Genomic DNA, 20,512 nt, shown 5'->3' with positions numbered 1-20,512 from the left:
TAATAATCATAATAATAATTTAAGATTCAAACCCTAGAATCTAAGTATTTAACTAAACTCTAGGATGAAAACCTAAGTAAACCAAGCCCTAGGTTATCTTAATTTAACCATAGCAACTTTGTAGAACATTGATCTCACATACAACTTCACCATTCATGGTAGGATTCGATTCTAAGAGTGAACGCGCTTCTTAACAACATCAGTTGGCGATTCAAGTATAAGGTGATGATTTCTTCCCCTTGAGCTTTCCATTTTCCTATTAGCTTAAGTGATAATTTTCATTTTAATTTCAATTGATAATTGATATCTTCATTTTATAATCACATGTATTAATTGTTAGAATTGAATTGCTATATTACATGCTTATTATTGATCATGCATATTTATTTCATGTTTGTGGATTATTTATAGATTGCTTATGGAACCTAAACTAGTACATCAGTGGGAAGCCCCCACTTATAAATATACACCCATGCTTGGGATGTAACTCGATTAAATGTGCTTGTAATGGATTTGCGACTTAATGGTTATTGAATGGTGGCTTGAATTGAATATTGATGTGAGCCTACCATCTAGGGCTTGCTGTATTTAAGTAGTTTTTAAAGATGGTCTTTTATCGCATGGTTTTGATATCGGCCCTATGTGGCTTAATTTTAATAATTGTCCTATATGGCTTAGTTTTGATATACGCCCGAATTGGCTTTGTTTTGGTATTTGCCCTATATAGGTTCGATGTTTTATATTATGTAACCATGCGATGGTAAGCCCCATATACTGTAATATGATTAGTCACTAGTCGACAGGTTCCCATTAAACATCTTAAGGTGATAGTCTCATGACCCGGAGATGGTGGTATGGGACCTATGCCATAGCTGTCAGCCTACACAAGTGACGAACCCCCGTAGTGACCTTGAGTTTATTTAAACCGGCTGATTGTAATTGGACTAATAATGGTTTGGCTAATCATGCATACATGGCACAGACCAGCGTCTATCGCTATCGTAAGTGATGTACGTATTCTGTCCGACTGGATGAGCATTCCCAGGTCGATGATTGAATGGGTGATGAGACTAATGTCTGCATGGATGAGCATCCCCGAGACAATGATTGTATTCACACATCCACACATATAATAGACTGCATTTACTCTATTTTGGTTGCTTGGATGTTTTATACTATTTCTTATCTAATGCGGCAGTGTGTAATCTTAAGGGGAATTCACACTGAGGTAGTCACTCATCCATCAAATATATAACCGTACAGGTAGCACAGGTGGCCTAGATGATATTCACGTTCTTATTGATGAGGAACAAGTTATAATTGACAAGGGTGCATGATTGTATTTGCTAAGGATTGCTCTGGGATTTCACATCCCAAAATTGTTGTAATTTATTTTGTTTCACATGTAATATTATTTCATTTTGTAATTGTTAATTTCAGATACATTGGTTATTTAAGTCATTATGGGCAGCTTCTTGTATATTTAAATGATCATACAACTTTCCTTTACATTTAATTTGTCCATACTATACTAACTGCTAACTCTAATGAATATATATATATATGGAATTTAGTTCTTTATAGGTTAACACTCGGGTTTTTGGAAAACAAGTCATATACTCGGGTCCTAAAAACATGAGGTGTTACACGATTCCACTAAGGAGATGCATATCCATGACACTTTCCTTGATGAACAATTATTTGTGATCTCCAAATTGCCTTGGTATGCGAATATAGTAAACTATCTTATAACGGAAAAAATGTCATATCATTGGAAGTCATAAGATAGGAAGCATTTTGAAACCGAAGTTAGGAACTTCTTCTGGGATGACCCGTATTTATATAAATATGGGACTAATCAAATTTTTAGATGTTAGTCCCAAAAGATAAAGTTCAGAGTGTTATTTCCTTTTGCCACGTGAAAGTATGTGGTGACCATTTTTCTGCTAAGAAAACTACTACAAAAATTATACAGTGTGGTTTTTACTGGCCTACCATGTTTAAAGACACTCATGCTTTTTGTGTTGCTTGTGATAGATGTCAAAGATTGAGAAGAGTGTCCCGGCGCAACATAATGCCTTTATCCCCAATTTTACCATTGGAGATTTTTTATTGTTGGGGTATTGATTTTATTGGCCCATTTTTATCTTCTTTTGGATTTCTTTATATATTGGTTGGTGTGGACTATGTTTCAAAATGGATTGAGGCAGTTCCAAGTAGGACTAATGACAATAAAGTGGTTATACGATTCCTCAAGGAAAATATTTTTTCTAGATTTGGAACTCCAAAGGCCATCATTAGTGATGGTGGGTCTCACTTTTGTAATAGGACATTGAGGCTTTGATGAAGAAATATGGCATTAAGCATAAAGTGAGCACCCCATATCACCCATAAACGAGTGAGTAAGCTGAGATTTCTAATCGAAAAATCAAACACATTTTGTAAAAAACTATAAGACCTGATAGGAAGGATTGGTCCCTCAGACTATCCGATGCTTTATGGGCTTATAAGACTACTTATAAGACTCTTATTGGAATGTCCCCATACAGATTGGTGTATATGAAGGCTTGTCATTTACCGGTGGAATTGGAACATAGAGCATACTGGGTAATAAAGAAATTAAACTTTGATATGGATCAAGCAAGTGGACAAAAGAAATTAGAGTTCAATGAATTAGAGGAGTTGAGGAGAGACTCATATAAAAATTCTAAAATCTACAAAAAGAGGACCAAAACTTTTCATGACAAAAACATCCTGAGGAAGAATTTTAAACCTCAACAAAAGGTCCTATTATACAATTCTCATCTCCAGTTCTTTCCACGAAAGTTAAGATCAAGATGGACAGGCCCCTTCATTGTGAAGAATGTTTATACTCATGGAGCTGTTGAAATTGAGAATCCACATAAGGACAATGTATACAAAGTTAATGGTTAGAGATTGAAGCCTTATGTGGAAAACTTTCATTTGGGAGAGGAGCCTGACCCTCTTCATGAGCCAAAATATTTGGATTGATGCTCCTAGTCTGATGGAGCATTTGTGTAGGATTTATATAATATTCATTTTTTTGTGATACTTAGCATGTTCGTTTCTTCATGGCAGGTACTATCTACCATTTATTTTATTTTTATTGTTTTCTGTATTACATGTATCATTACATTGGGGACAATGTAGATTTTAGGTTGGGGGTGTGAATAGTCATCCATGTGAGTTTTTTTAAAAGGTTTTGAGTTTCTTTTTTAAGTTTATGGGAAATATTTTTCAACATTTTCAAAATAAAATTTTTCTATATAAGAATGTGAACATGATATTATGCGAATTCCAAAGGCAAAGTTAATACTTAGTCTGGCTGATAGTAGTTAGAATTTTGATAATTGAAACATATAAACTTGAGTTCGATTATCTAATCACTATTTTAGAGTGAGTTGTAATTTGATGTACTGAATTCACAATATAACATATCTAACTAAGTGAGAAATATGATATGTGAACTAGAATAATAAATTTTGATTCAAATAAAGTTGAATGAACTAGTACCATTAACATATGCTTTAAACAGAGAAAAGAAAAAAAAAGAAAAAAAAAATTATGACCATAACAATCGTGTCAGTAATCCAGAGTACAAATACCTAAGTATCCATTGCTGTTATCATTACAAGTATGATACCTTAGGTTATGAAGCAAACCTGGTAAGAATCTTAATCTAAGGGTGGTCTATAATAATGATAATATGATAATAAAAGAAGAAAGGGCATGAAGGAAATGAGATAACTAGAGATTTCATATTCTTGGGATAATTGAAAGGAGTTAGGATAGGAAACATGCATATTTCTCAAAGTTAGACTAGTGTCACTGAGCACCTAAGTATATTGGATCATAACTATTTTAAATTTTGATTAGGTCTTTGAACTCAAGGATGTAATGGATTAGGAAATTGAGATTCTAACTAATTTCAGACTTAGGGTAAGTATTGTTTTGTTTCGGAATTCATATGATGAATGGAAGCATAATTGTATAAATTTCTGAGTTTTGAACTATTTTTCATGTTTTCAATGTTTGTAGGTAACATTTCTAGAAACCTTTACGAGACTATAACTTGTCCACTAGGCAAAACCTAAGGGTTTAAAAGCTTGTTGCATATGTTAAATGCAATCGAATTTTTTTCACTTATTTTGCTCGAGACTAGCAAAATGGGGGGGTGTTGAGACTCAAATATTGCATATTTTCCCCCATCTATATCTTGGTTTTATGAACATTGTACTTCTTACTGTTATGTTTTACTCATGTTTGTGTTGCAAGGTGAACTTAAGAGCTTAGATTAAAAAATAATGTTAAAAGCATAGATTTGATGCTTAAGAATCACTGAAGCAAAGAATGGACTTTTAGAGACCAAGATTGAAGATTTCAAGACCCCAAAAGTCAAGAAAAATAAGTGAAAAAGGAAGGAAGTGTAGAAATTAGTGCAGAAATTCGCAGGATTTGAGTTTAGATGTCATCGAAGGGTTTACACGGAGCCTACATGGAGTGAGAAAATTTGAGGTGGTTTCCAGATTTTTCAAACCAGTTTGAAAGAAGGAGTTCTACACTTATACATAGGACTTCCCAAGGCATTCCTAATCATCTTTTAGAGTATTCAAGGGCAAGATCTAGGGTTCTTTTCTAAGGTTTTTAGAGAGCTTTCAAGTTTCATAGTTCTTGTTTTTCTTTACAAGTTATTATTTATTTTTCTTGCTTTCTTGTTGCTTTTTATTTTTGCAATTTAGTTATGTTTTTCTAGTTCCCTCTAGCCCAAGCTAAAAAGGAAGCACATTAGTTTAATGATATCATAATTTATGATGATTGATTGTTTTTAATGATGAGATGAATGGTGTATGCATGTTATCAATTATCTAAGTTTAGGTTTTTGATCCTCATGTCAGATGTATATGTTTCCATCATATGAGATCCATATTGATAGATAGGCTTAACCTGGATTAGTTAGATTTTCTAGATAGGAGATGTTCTCAACCTGCTATATTTCTTTGATTCATTATCTCATAGATATTGAATGCATACAATCACTAGCGCTTGAGAATATAAATCAATGATGTTAATACATGATTCTCTAATCTTTTATATCATTTATGAAAAACATTTAAACTATTTTATTTTTCGATTAGGCTGACCATAGTTCTCAGATCCTAATTATGTTATCAAAGTCATCATGACTTATGGAACATTAACCTATGTGTGGAACTTTGAAGCTTGGGTGTTGTTTTCAAATTAATTGAATTCCATACATTTAAAACCTTCAAAATCGAATCATCTGTTTAGTTTCCATTACTTAGTTCTACATTTAATTTTTTTCATTCTCATAAATTATCTCCCTGTGTGATCGACTCTGCATTCACAGGATATTACTTACGAACCTCTGCACTTGGAGGCAAGCAATCAATCATCGATGGGGTTTCTTATACTGGCGGCAATGGCTCGCCAACATCCCACATATGCGGACAATGATTCGTCGGTTTTTTGCCTCAAGGCAGCTAAGTCTACTCTTCTTGGAGCCATGTTTAGATTATAAGAAAATCAATCGATGAAGGCCTGGGAAAGTCGTTCCCAAGTCCGAATTTGATGGCTATCGAGTGACGTATACCAATCCAAAGCATCACCCTTAAGGGATTTCTGAAAGAAACGTATCAGTGCTCCATCATTTCCTGCAATCGCATTGAGTTCTCCACAAAAAGCTTTTAAATGTGCTATGGGGCACCCACTACTATCGTATCTTTTGAACTTTGGTACCTCAAAGTTTTAAGGTACCATGACATCTGGAAAGGGATATAAATCCCTAAACTTAGTGGATGGATGATCCACTCCTTACTGCTTTTACAGCTGATTTTGCATTAATTGGAGCTGTTCTCATAGCTCCTCGATTTCTAACCGGTTTGCTTGAGTGTATCTTGATCCTGACTACAAGGCTTGGCTGCTTCTTCATCATAAGGGTCCATTTTGTCGACCCTATGATTTCCATGGGTGGGGGGTTGCTGAAAAAAGGATGGACTCTTGGTTGTGGGAGATAGTTGGAATTGAACCCTACTCCCTTTTGGGGGAGGGTGTGATGTTCAGAAATGGCTCCCACATGGGGTATCTGCTAAATCCTGACTATGACTCCCGTTAGATGGAGTATGCTGGACTCGAAATTAGCCCCCTTCATGGGCATTTGTCAATTCTTGTCTGTGACTCCCATTAGGGGGAGCTTGTGTTGTGATTTGATTGGGATTCCCGTTTCTGGGGAGATGTGTTGAAAAATATGCTGGAATATGTGCGGGAAGGTTGTTCCCGTTTGTGGAGGGATGCCGATGATCTTGTGTTGATTCAGTAAGGAAAGATAAAATTGGATTTGTTGTTGGAGGAAGGGAGAAGCCAATAGGAAGTCGTGGGATTGAATTGTTCTGAGCATTAGGTTGTGGTGCCTACATGCTTGGTATGATTCCTTGTACCAGGCGAAGTAGTAGTTCCTGCATTACCTTGAGATTTTGAGCCATGTTGTTCATGATTGCAGTAGCTAGTGAGTCTACGAGATTCACTGGAGGTGTTGGTATTGGTGTTGGTGCCAGTGTTTCGGGATATGGCAAGGTTGCCAGTTCTTTTTCTTTGTTAGCCATTACTGCGTAAGATCGGGTAATCATAGCCGAAGCTGATGCTTAAGCAAATGTAAGTCAAAGATCAATTTTAAAAAAAAATTGTTTTATGGATGCGAATGTTTAAAGAATATCTCTTAAGATTGGATTACCACACTTTTTCGAGTCGAGTCTTGGCTAGTGCGATCTAGCAAATCCCCAGCGGATCGCCATTCTGTGAATGCTGAAAAATCGGCACCCAGGCAAATTTTGCTGTTTGTTTCCTGATGACGATGGGAGTTATCGAACTGATTTGGATTGTTAATGCAAAGTAGACTTGGAGTCACCACTAGCCACTTAACTCGAAATCCTACAATCAGCTAGAACCCGCAAAATATATAAAGCTAGAGAATCCGACGACTCTCTTGCTTTAAATTGACTCCTGATCTACGATTTAGAGATTCTAAGTAAGGGACCTCAGTTATAAATAGGGAAGGTGTTAGGTACCCTCTCTGTCTGTACGGATGTACGGTCTCTACTTCGTGTTGTGAAATATTCTTAAGGGATGGAATGGTAAATCAGATAGGACTAGGCAGACTTGAATTTCTGATGTGGCGAGGTCCGAAAATTTGGCAAGCCATAGAGCATACGTCCAGAGAGTGTCTAGAAGGATTTTTAAACAGATAATGATAATGATGGAATATGGACTAGGCTACCATGAGTTTCTGATGTGATAGGATCCAGGATTCAAGCAAGTCATAGAGCATACATTCAGTGGAATCTAGAGGAGTAAGGGGGTTGAGAAAGGAAGTAATGATGTGGTAAGAAGTATGATGATTGCGAATGATGATTATATGATCTTTGGCTTGCACAGGCTTGGATGTTTTGGGTATGCTATGATTGAGAGGTTTAACTTAGATGGAGGTGAGTAAGCTAAGGGATGGTTGAGGAGGCTAGAAGGATAGAGGCTTGGAAACTCGAACCCTCCTCACTCTCACTTGCTTAAACTCTTTCCTTCTCCTGGTGGTGCTTTCTTGGTAGTTAGTTGGTGTGAAATGAGAAGAAGTGAGGGGTATTTATAGTTTCTTGGGATGGCCTTTTAGTAATTCTAAGGACTTTAGAGGGTGAATGATGATGTGGCAACTTGAGATTGGTTGAGAAGAGGGCAATGCTACATGGCACTCTCTTATTGGTCCTTAGGCTTTGGTAGGATGGTAAATAAGGTGAATTCAGAGGGTAATTTTATAGGAGAGTTGACTTTGGGGGAGGGGACAATTGTGTGCTCAAAGGGCACATTTGTCGAGAGAGGGCGGTAATCGGATTACCGCCGGTGGTAATCCGATTATCGCTCGGCTACCGTTGACTCTGGCTTTCTTTTTATGGGCTTGGGTTTGAACTCCGGATATGGATTTTTGGGCTTTTAGGTAACCTAAGTTTGGTTTGGCGGAGGTTTGGGATGGGATGTGGGATTCTGGTTCTATTCCTAAGGATTATCCATGCCTTATCAAGCTGCTAGTCTGGGTGGGGTGTCTACAGGCCCCCACCTAAATCTAGTATAGAAGTTCCTGGGAAAGGGTGTCGCATAAAATCTGCATCCCCACCCCAAAAATAATAATAAATAAATAATTCGAGAGCGGATTGGGTGAGATCTTGGATCCATTGACGTGGGACCTTGACTTTGGAGCTCACAGTGATGTGTGTGCCTTAATTCCACACCATCCAACCATTTTGAAAGTTCGTTTTAGGGCATTATCACAAAAATGAAGCTAACACAAATTTTAGGTGGACCACACAATAGGAAACAATCGTGATTTAATCCTCACCATTAAAAACTTCATAGATTACACCAAGATGTTTATTTTCCATCCAACTTGTTGATAAGGTCACAAACACCTAGATAAAGAGACCACACAAATATCATCTTGATCCAAAGCTTTTGTGGCCTATAAGAAGTTTTTAATGGTCAATCACCATTACTCACCTAATCGGCTCCCCCAAATCAAGTGGGGATTGGGTACTACGCCACAAGGATCTAGCTAGAGACAAATGGTCCTGTCAAAGGGCTTCGTGGGGTCTACCATGATGTATATGTTTTATCCACACTATCCATCCATTTTTTCTACATCATTTTAGGAAATAAAATAAAAAAACAATGCACATTTAAGGTTCAAGTGGGCCACGCTACAAGAAACAATGGGATTTGGGTGCCTACCATTGAAAACTTGCTAGGTGACGGAATGATTTGATCAAGCTAATTTTTATGTTTTCACTTCATTGGTCTGCGTGACTTCACGAAGAGGTTAGATGACAAATAAGCTTCACAATGGACCCGAATGGTTTTACAAGTAGTCGTCCAAATCCCTTTACTTTTCTGTAGTATGGTTGACATGAGCTTTAAATGTGCCTATTTTTTAGGATCATGCTCTAGAATGGTAGAGAAAAGTTGTTGGATGGTGTGGATTAGTCATGGTGGGCCCGAAAATGTGCCACACGCAAAATTTTGGATTGTGCATCATGCCAAGGAGAAAATCTCTATAGCTTTGGACTATTTAAAATTAAAAATAAAAATAAATAAATAAATAAATCCCGCAGCACATTCTGAATTTACCATTTAATTATACTTAGGTTGTTGAAAAATTCCGCAAAAGCTTACGGTACGCTTTCCACGTTCAATGTTAACAATAAAAAAATTTCAGAGTAAGTAAACAGGCCTAACATTGGTACATAGCATGCTTGCAGCGTAGGCTACACGCTGAATGAGTCAGATTTCCGATATATTTATCACGTGAGCAACTGCTCCGCGGTACACCTCTTCAATCTCACTCCCCGCGAATCTCTTTAGCATACCTATCGTCTGTTTTCAAGTATTCCTCTGCTCGTACAGCAAACATCACTACTAACCGCGTTGCTCGTCAACTTGAGAAGCGACTCGCCCTTGTCGTCGAGAGAGAGCGAGTTGCCAGATCAGCAAAGTCGAAAGAAAAGACGAAAAAATAGAAAAATATATATATAAAAACAAGAGAATTTATGAGAAATCGAGAGCAGCGATCTCCCAATTCGAGTCCCCGAAAAAACAAACAGAACGAACCCTCTGTTTTTTTTTTCGCTCATGAAGAAACCACTGAAATTCCTCCAAACCTTCATCAGGCCTTTCAAATCCCCTCTCGGAGAAGGTAAGACAAAGCAGCGAAGATCTTTTATTGTACTCGCGTCTCTTATATTTCCCTTTCACCCCGAACACAACCACGCTCTGTGGAAACAGACTCGCAGCAGCAGAAAGAGGAGGATTTGGAGACGATCGCTGCACAGGAGCAAAAACAAATCAGCTTCGAAACCCTCGTCGCTGCCACGCAAGACTTCCATTCGAAACAGAGACTTGGGCAGGGCGGTTTTGGTCCCGTTTTTAAGGTAATTTGATTTTTTTTTCTAAATTCTATTACTATTTTATCTTATGAAGAGAGAAATCCAATCCGTCCAAAAGGTTGGCCCCACCATAAGGATCACCTGATGCAAAAATCAGCCAGATCAGTCCCTCGGATGGGCCACACCTGTGGGCCTACCGATATGTAGTGCGCATGGTTCACTGATCCAGACCATTGGTCTGATGCGGCCCAGCGCGGCGGAGAAGTCTATGGCTCGATCTATCCACGGTGTGACACATTATACCAACGGTCTCCATCACTAAGCCGTTGCCCGGTGTGGATAGCCAACGTCCTACCTGGTCCGTCCAAAAAGTAGGCCGCATCATACCATCGGCCAGGATGATTGGATTACCGAGCCACCGTCCCATCTGTAATCCTGTACCGAGGATTTTGTGCATATCCTTGGGCCTACGATGATGTAATTTCCAGATGTATGGCTTCCGTCACGCATTGTTGGAAGGGAGTTATTTGATACTCCAGGTGCTTATGACGCTTGATACGCAGGAAATTAAACTAACTACATTTTGACTGTTGTATATTTTCATTTTGAACTGTCGAATGAACACACCTATTGGATGGTAGTGGAGGGGCGGGGATTGCCTACAACCCGGCTACCCCCACCAGCACCTAGCCAGAGACGAACGGTCTTGGTAAGAGCTATGGGCCCCACCGTGATGTTATGTATTTTCTCCACGCGTTCCACCCATTTTTATAGATAATTTTAGGGCATGAAAATGGGGAGATAAAAGTCTTGAGTGGACCTCACTACAAGAAACAATGGGGATGGAATGCCTACTGTTGGAAACCTCATTGGGGCACGGAAGTTTTGGATCAAGCTGAGTCTGTCCCACCTTCTTAACAGATTAGATGGAAATTAAACATCATCGCAGTAGGCCTTAAGAAGGTTTCAACGGTGGGTGTCATTGTTACCACAGCTTCTTGTGGGACGGTACGGTCAGGACTTTAATAAGCATCCTTTCTGCTCGTACCCTAAAATAATAGGGAAATTGACCCTACTAGCCTTGAGCATGATTAAATTCTCTAAAATAATTAAACTTTTCAAATATTCCAAGGGTGGCCTTCGGCAAGCTTCAGAAAATTACTGGGACCAAAATGTCATTTGTCCTTGGTTTAATAGTTGTACAGTTTACGAAGTTACGTTGTATTTAATGACATGTACGAGACCCTTTTTTGGGGTGTGGCAAGGCCCAACTCTTGTGGCCCACACTCATGATATATGTGGATAATCCATGCCACCATCCTTCTTCCCATGTCATTTTAGGGCTAGGGCCCAAATATCAACGTGATTCAGAGCTAATGTAGCCACATGATAGAAAATAATGGTGATAGAGTCACCCACTATTGATACTTTTCAGGCTTACTACGATGTTTGTTAGAAGTGGACACTACATAAGGTGGGACTTTTTGGGCCCATGGTAAGCTGTCCGACAAGGTGGATGGAATGGATCACTCCATTGCGGGCCTTAGATTATGGTACCAATGGCTAGCATTTCATTTTGTAGTAAAGGACATGAACATGTGACAAAAACAACCCATATAACATCACAACCACGACCCATATAACATGACAACTATAACCCATGCAAACCACGACCCATATGCACCCACATTGATGTATGTGTATAATCCATACTGCCCATCCTTTTTGTCGTGTCATTTTAGGGCTAGGGCCCAAATATCGGCCTCATCCAGTGCTCGTGTGGGCTATGTAAAAGAAAATAATGGTGACTATTAAAACTTTCCAGGCTCACTGTGATGTTTGTTAGAATTGGACACAGCCCAAGTCAGGACTTTTTGGGCCCACGCTGAGCTGGCCGACAAGGTGCATTGATCGGATCACCCCATCGTGGGCCTTAAACTATAGTACCAGTTGCTAAATAATAAAGGAAGTGAACACATAAAAACCACAGTCCATATAACATGACAACCACGATCCATATAACATAACAACTACGACCCATGCAAACTACGACCCATATGGGCCCACATTGATATATGTGTATAATCCATGCCGCCTATCCTTTTTGCCTTGTCATTTTAGGACTAGGGCCCAAGTATCAGCATGATCCAATGCTCATGTGGGCCACATAACAGAAAATAATGGCGACTGTTGAAACTTTCCAGGTTCACTGTGATGTTTGTTAAAAGTGGACACTGCCCAAGTCAAGTCAGGACTTTTTGGGCCCACGACGAGCTGACCGACAAGGTGGATAGATCGGATCACCCCATCGTGGGCCTTAAGCTATGGTAACAGTGACAAGATAGTAAAGGAAGTGAACATGTGAAAACTATGATCCATTTAATATGGCAACCACAATCCATGCAAACCACAACTCATATGGGCCCACATTGATGTATGTATATAATCCATGACGCCCATCCTTTTTGCCTTGTCATTTTAGGGCTAAGGCCCAAGTATTAGCCTGATCTAGTGCTCGTGTGGGCCACATAACAGAAAATAATTGTGACTGTGGAAACTTTGTAGGCTCACTGTAATGGTTGTGAAGTAAACATTGCCCAAGTCAGGACTTTTTGGGCCCACGGCGAGCTGGCCGACAAGGTGGATGGATTGGATCACCCCATCATGAGCCTTAAGCTATGGTACCAGTGGCAAGATAGTAAAAGAAGTGAACACGTGAAAACCAAGATCCATTTAACATGACAACACGATCCATAAAAGATGACAACTACGACCCATACAAACCACGACACATACATCAAGATGGTCCCACTCGTGAGACCCAAATTTGCAGGACCAAATTTACGTGAGCGGTAACCCATTCTTGGCCAAATTTGGGTTTCACAAGTGGGACCATCTTGATGTATATATTTGATCTAACTCATCCACCAACTTCTCCAGATCATTTTAGCGCATGGGATAAAATATAAGGCGGATTCAAGATTGAAGTGAATCGCATGGAGGGGAACGATTTTTTTATGTTAAAACATTCATAGGCACACAATGGAGTCCCTGTTCATCCAAACCAGTCCCACGAGGTGAGCAGAGTAGATTATGTAAGTGGGGCCCTCTTTAACATTACAGTCACGACCCATGACAATCACGACCCATATAACATCACAACTACGATCCATATAACTTTGCAACCACGACCCATATAACATTACAACCATGGATCGTGGTTGTCATGTTATATGGGTCGTGGTTTGCATAGATCGTAGTTGTCATGTTAAATGTATTGTGGTTGTCATGTTAAATGGATTGTTGTTTTCACGTGTTCACTTCCTTTACTATCTTGCCACTGGTACCATAACTTAAGGCCCATGTTGGGGTGATCCGTTTAATCCACCTTGTCGGCCAGCTCGTCGTGGGCCCAAAAAGTCTTGACTTAGGCAGTTTCCACTACTAACAAACATCACAGTGAGCTTGGAAAGTTTCAACAGTCACCATTATTTTCTATTATGTGGCCCACACGAGCAATGAATTAGGCTGATACTTAGGCCCTAGCCCTAAAATGACAAGGCAAAAAGGATGGGCAGCATGGATTATACACATACATCAATGTGGGCCTATATGGGTCATGATTTGCATGGATCATGGTTGTCATGTTAAATGGATCATGGTTGGCATGTTAAATGGATCGTGGTTTTCATGTATTCACTTCTTTTGCTATCTTGCCACTGGTACCATAGGTTAAGGCCCACGATGAGGTGATCTGTTCCATCCACCTTGTCGGTCAGCTCGTCGTGGGCTCAAAAAGTCCTAACTTGGGCAGTGTCAACTTCTAACAAACATCACAATGAGCCTGGAAAGTTTCAACATTCACCATTATTTTCTGTTATGTGGCCCACACGAGCACTGGATCAGGCTGATACTTGGGCCCTAACCCTAAAATGACAAGGCAAAAAGGATTGGCGGCATGGATTATACACATACATCAATGTGGGCCCATATGGGTCGTGGTTTTCATGGATCGTGGTTGTCATGTTAAATGGATCGTGGTTTTCACATGTTCACTTTCTTTACTATCTTGCTACTGTTACCATAACTTAAGGCCCACGATGGGGTGATCTAATCCATCTACCTTGTCGGCCAACTCGTCGTGGGCTCAAAAAGTCCTGACTTGGGCAGTTCCACTTCTAACAAACATCACAGTAAGCCTTAAAAGGTTCAACGATCACCATTATTTTTTGTTATGTTGCCCACACGAGCATTGGATTAGGCTGTTAGTTGGGCCCTAGCCCTAAAACGACAAGGTAAAAAAGATGGGCGGTATGGATTACACACATACATCAATGTGGGCTCATATAGGTCGTAGTTGTTATGTTTTATGGATCGTGGTTGTCATGTTAAATGGATCTTAGTTTTCATGTATTCACTTTCTTTACATCTTACCATTGGTACTATAGCTTAAGGCCCACGATTGGGTGATCCGATGCATCCACCTTGTCGGCCAACTCTCTGTGGGCCTAAAAAGTCCTGACTTGGGCTGTGTTAACTTCCAATCAACATCACAGTGAGCCTGAAAAGTTTCAACGGTCACCATTATTTTCTGTTATGTGGCCCGCACGAGCACTGGATCAAGCTGATACTTGGGCCCTAGCCCTAAAATGACAAGGCAAAAAGGATGAGCGGCATGGATTATACACATACATTAATATGGGCCCATTTGTATCATGGTTTGCATGGGTCATAGTTAGGATCGTGGTTGTCATGTTAAATGGATCGTGGTTTTCATGTGTTCACTTCCTTTACTATCTAGCCACTGGTACCATAGCTTAAGGCCCATGATGGGGTGATCCGATCCATCCGCCTTGTTGGCCAGCTCGCTGTAGGCCCAAAATTCCTGACGTAAGCAATGTCCACTTCTAACAAACATCACAGTGAGCCTAGAAAGTTTCAACAGTCACGATTATATTCTATTATGTGGCTCACACGAGCACTGGATCAAGCCGATGCTTGGGCCCTAATCCTAAAATGACAAGGCAAAAAGGATGGGTGGCATGGATTATACACAAACATCAATGTGGGCCCATATGGGTCATGGTTTGCATGGGTCGTAGTTGTCATGTTATAAGGATAGTGGTTGTATGTTAAATGGATCGTGGTTTTCACGTGTTCACTTCCTTTATTATATAACCATGATTACCATAGCTTAAGGCACACGATGAGGTAATCTGATCCATCCACCTTGTCGGCCAGCTCGTCGTGGGCCCAAGAAGTCCTAACTTAGGCAGTATCCAATTCTAATCAACATCACTATGAGCCTAGGAAGTTTCAACAGTCATCTTTATTTTCTGTTATGTGACCCGTACGAGCACTGGATCAGGTTGATGCTTGGGCCCTAGCCCTAAAATGACACGACAAAAAGGATGGGCGGCATGGATTATACACATACATCAATATAGGCCCATTTGTGTCGTGGTTTGCATGGGACGTAGTTGTCATGTTATATAGATTGTGGTTGTCATGTGATATAGATCATGGTTTTCACGTGTTCACTTCCTTTGCTATCTAGTCACTATTATCATGGCTTAAGGCCCACGATGGGGTGATCCGATCCATCCACCTTATCGGCTAGCTCGCTATGGGCCCAAAAAGTCTTGACTTGGGCTGTGTCTACTTCTAACAAACATCACAGTGAGCATGAAAATTTTCAATAGTCATCATTATTTTCTTTTATGTGGCCCACACGAGCAGTAGATGAGGTCGATATTTGGGCCCTAGCCCTAAAATGACACAGCAAAAAAGATGGGCGGCATAGATTATACACATACATCAATGTGGGCTCATGTGGGTTGTGGTTTGCATGGGTCGTGGTTGTCATGTTATACGGGTCGTTGTTGTCACATGTTCACATCCTTTACTACCAAATGAAATACCAGCCATTGGTACTATAGCCTAAGGCCCACAATGAGGTGATCCATTCCATCCACCTTGTCGGACAGCTCGCAGTGGGGCCCAAAAAATCCGTCCTTGTGCGATATCCACTTCTAACAAACATCGTAGTGAGCCTGGAAAGTATTAATAGTAGGTGACACTATCGCCATTATTTTCCATTATGTGGCCCACACTAGCTCTGGATCAAGCTGATATTTGGGCCGTTGCCCTAAAATGACATGGCAAGAAGGATGAGTGGCATGAATTATACACATTCATCAGTGTGGGTCCCACAAGTTGGACCTTGCGATGCCCAAAAATAGAATCCCATACACGTCATTAAATACAATGTAACTTCTTATTCACTGAAAAACCTTACAACTACTGAACCAAGGACAAAACGCATTTTGGTCCTAGTAATTTTCATAAGCTCATGGGAAGGCCACCCTTGAGTATTTGAAAGGTTTAATATTTTTAAAGATTTTGACTATACATTGAGGCTAGTACGGTCAATTTTTCAAAATAATATGTAAAGTAGATGGATGACGTGGACAAAAAATGCATTAAGGTCGTACCCACGGAGCCCTTGCGATGAACGTCCGTCTCAAGCTTGACCATGGTGGGGGTAGTAAGCAATCCGCTCCGCGTTATCTCTGTGTCTGTTGGGGACGCGGATTACGTGCTGACAGCCTCGCTAGCAAGGTGGCTACTTACAGTGCTCTGTGGGCCTGCATGATATATGTATATGTTATCCAAGCTGTCCATCTATTTGTGTAGATCTTTATAGAGCATGAGCTCAAAACGTGAGGGAGACCCAAATCTCGAGTGGACCACACCACCAAAAAACAGTGGTTATTGAATGCCCACCGTTAAAAACTTCCTACGACTCACTGTAATGTTTATTTGGTTGATTATATCACACATCGTTGTATAAAAAGAAAAGACAAATATCAGCTTAATCCAAAACTTCAGTAGCCTCTGAGAAGTTTTTAATGATGAGTGTTCAATCAACATTTTTCCCAGTTTCTTATTTTTTGTTTCATGTCATAAAATAGCCTGAAAAAAATGGATGAACGGCCTGGATAGGAGACGTATATCATGGTGGGGCCCACAGAACACTATCGGTAGCCACCTCGCCAATCCGCTTCTACATCACGTAAGGTGGAGTTTATTTTCTTGGACTTGTGTGGTTAGGATTGTTCAACCAATACAATCGCTGGGAAGCAGATTTTGCATAAGCCTTTAGTAGGAAGTTACTGCGCTTGAAACCTAGGTGGGGCCGATTCTGATATTTGTGAGGATTCAACCCTGTCCATCCATTTTGTGAGATCATTTTGGGACATGGGGTAAAAAGGAGCTTGATCTAATACTCAAGTGTGCTGATAAAAGTGAGGATTGAACATACATCCATAGTTGAAATATTCGCGGGGCCAAAAAGTTCTGAATAAGGCCAATATTTATATTTTCAATTCATCAAGTAGGAACGACTTTATGAACGTATGGATGGCATGTAAACATCACCGTAGACTCAGGAAGTTCCAACTGCCTACCCACCTTTTCCTTTAATGCAGCCCACTTTATTCTACGATCCCGTACACTTTTGGTCTGACTGGGTGAATTTCTCTCAAACATCCTTATATTTAACATATTACAGCGTGTAAACCTGAGTCTTATAGGACCTCGAGTTTAGATTGAACTGGTATCACTGCCCGCCCGTCTACCCTTTTTGACAGCTCATTTTAAGGTATTATCTAACAAAAAATAAAGCAGATACAAATATCAGGTGGACCATACCTCAGGAAACAGTGGTGATTGAATACCCACCATTGAAAAAAATTTGCTGGCTACTGGAATGTTTATTTTCCATCCAACCAGTTGATAAAGTCACAACGACATGGCCAAAGGGACCACACAATTAACAGCTTGATCCAAAAATTTTGTGGTCCATAAGAAGTTTTTAATGGTTAATCATAACTGTTTCCTGTGGTGTGTTCTGCCCGAGATTTGGATCTGCTTCATTTTTAGGATCATACCCTAAAATGAGCCATCAAATCGGATGGACGGCGTGGATGTGAGGCGCATGCATCAAGGAGGGGCTACAGTAAGGGATCCACAGAACTGCCTATCCACCGAAGCCGCGTCCTTTGAACAACTACCCTTTTCGGTCTAACAACGCGGCTTTCGATGGATTCCTGAGCTGCGGTCTACTTTGATGTATGTCTCATATCTACCCCGTTTATCAATTTGTCTTTTTTCGAATCATTTTAAAATATGAGCCTAGAAAATATAAGTAGATCTAAATGTTAGGTTGACTGGACCACATAAAACAGTGGTTATTGAACGTTCACCGTTAAAAACTTCTTAGGGACTATTGGATTGTTTACTTGCCTGATAAGGCCAGGTACATCTAGAAGGAAGGACCATACAAATATTAGGTTGATCTAAAACTTTCGTGGCCTTTGAAATGTCAATCACAATTAATTACCGTGAGGTTGTTCACCTAAGATTTGGATCTGCTGTATTTTTGAGCTCATATCTTAAAATAATCTGAAAATTAAAAAAAAAAAAAAAAACTGATGGACGGTGTGGATATAAGACACGTACATCAGTCACATAGTCAGGGATCCACCGAAGCTGGGGCCTGTCTTTGTAATGCAGTGATACAAAGTGTCCTATGTCTGTCGACTTAATTTTATAAAATAATATAATAATCACTGAAGGGTAAGTTGGAGGACGGAAAGGAGATCGCGGTAAAGAAGCTGTCGCGGAGTTCGAACCAAGGGAAGAAGGAGTTCACGACCGAGGCGAAGCTTCTCGCGCGCGTGCAGCATAAGAACGTCGTGAACCTGCTCGGATACTGCGCACACGGCGCAGAGAAGCTTCTCGTCTACGAATATGTCGCAAACGAAAGTCTCGACAAACTTCTATTTAGTAAGTCGCTCGTATATTATTGGGGTTTTTTAATTATCGTTTTACCAAACAATGCCTGGGAGGTGCTTTTAAGGAGAGAAAATTACAACTACACCCTCATTTAGATAGGGAGGTGCTTTTAAAGAGAGAAAGTTACAACTACAACCTCATTTAATTCTTTCTTTAAAAATTAGTAAAAGTTGAAACTTGTGAGGCCTAGATTGTACGTCTGAAACATCCAACCGTCCATGATTGTCACATGAAAGTTATAAGCGGCAACAATGGACTATTCCATCTAGACTCAGATTTGGTAGTTACCACTCGGATACCCAGCTCTGTACTAATTGATGCTGAAAAAAGTTGTAGCTTCCACTATGATGTATGTGTTTCATTCATGTAGTCCATTCATTTTTTTTCATATCATTTTAAGGCATGAGCTCAAAAATAAATTTAATGCAGATCGCAAGTAGACCACATCATAAGAATCTTCTTGAATGCATGGTGATTGAATGCCCACCACTGAAAACTTCTTGGGGAACAAAGGTTTTGGATCAAGCTAATATTTGTGTTTTTCCTTTATACAGGTCTATATGACCCAATCAATAAGTTAGATTGCGAATTAAAATTACAGTGGGCCCTAGGAAGTTTCTAATCGTGGAAGTTCAATCACCATTTTTCATGTGGTGTGGTCCTCTTGAGATTTGGATCTACCTCATTTTTAGGGCCATGTCTTAAAATGAGCCGGAAAAATGTATGGATGGCATGGGTAAAACACATACATCATGGTAGGGCCCATCGAGCTTTTCCAGCAACTGCTCGTGCCAAGCTGGGTGTCACCACATAGCCTAGTCATGTCCGGCTGCTTCGCGGATCCAAGGTAGGTGGATCCCTGACTATGGGGCCTATCATGATGTATGTGCCTTATATCTACGCTGTCCATCCATTTCGACAGCTAATTTTCCAGCATGATCCCAAAAATGAAGTAGATCCAAATCTCAAATAGACCACACCACAAGAAATAGTGGTGATTGACCATGAAAACTTCTTGTGGGCCACAAATGTTTTGGATCAAGCTAATGTCTGTGTGCTCCCTTCATCCAGGTCTTTGTGACTTTATCAACAGGTTGGATGGAAAATAAATATTCTGGTGGCCCACAAAAAGTTTCTAATGGTGGATATTCAATCACCACTGTTTCCTGTGATGTGGTCCACCTGAGATTTGTATCTGCTTTATTTTTGGGAGAGTGCTCTAAAATGATTTGTCAAAACAGATGGACAACATGAAGGTAAGGCACATGTATCATCGTGAGCCCCACAGTCAGGGATCCACCCCCACATCTGGGCAAGTCCTATCTATCCAGCCATGGCACAAAAGTTAAAATTATTGGTCAATTTTGACCATCTTATCATCCAATAGCCGTCTAGCAAATGCCGACCATGCTCATTGCAAAATGAGAAATAATCCAGTGGGCCAAGTCCATAGAAACCTTTCATCCACCTTTGTTGCATTTGTATTCATTGGCATCCACGTCACCTATCTGGTTCTTCTGTGAGGCCCAGTCCACTGTTTTTACCGGACATGGATTGCACCCTGACCTTGCCCAGGAAAGACTCAGTCCTAGCAGGGTCTCTTAGGGCCTAATGTGATATACGTGTTTTGTGTTTCATCGACATCATCCATTCATTTTTCAAGATCATTTTAGGACATGACCCTCAAAATGAGA

The 20,512-nt window shown here is 40.1% G+C and overlaps 1 protein-coding gene across 1 annotated transcript in view; it reads left to right on the top strand.

Moving 5' to 3' along the window:
* The first annotated feature begins 9,599 nt into the window (after nucleotides 1-9,599).
* LOC131251413 (cysteine-rich receptor-like protein kinase 43) overlaps nucleotides 9,600-20,512 on the top strand; it is a 36,239-nt gene continuing 25,326 nt past the window's right edge. Inside the window, exons 1-3 of the mRNA XM_058252097.1 lie at nucleotides 9,600-9,769; nucleotides 9,859-10,004; nucleotides 18,599-18,809. Coding sequence (XP_058108080.1) covers nucleotides 9,706-9,769; nucleotides 9,859-10,004; nucleotides 18,599-18,809 — 421 coding nt within the window. The 5' untranslated portion in view covers nucleotides 9,600-9,705. The remainder of the gene's footprint in view (nucleotides 9,770-9,858; nucleotides 10,005-18,598; nucleotides 18,810-20,512) is intronic.

The sequence above is a fragment of the Magnolia sinica genome, chromosome 7, assembly GCF_029962835.1.
Source record: "Magnolia sinica isolate HGM2019 chromosome 7, MsV1, whole genome shotgun sequence".
In the NCBI taxonomy this organism is placed as follows: domain Eukaryota; kingdom Viridiplantae; phylum Streptophyta; class Magnoliopsida; order Magnoliales; family Magnoliaceae; genus Magnolia; species Magnolia sinica.
Note: the sequence above shows the minus strand (reverse complement) of the source record. Positions and strands in the feature narration are given on the sequence as shown.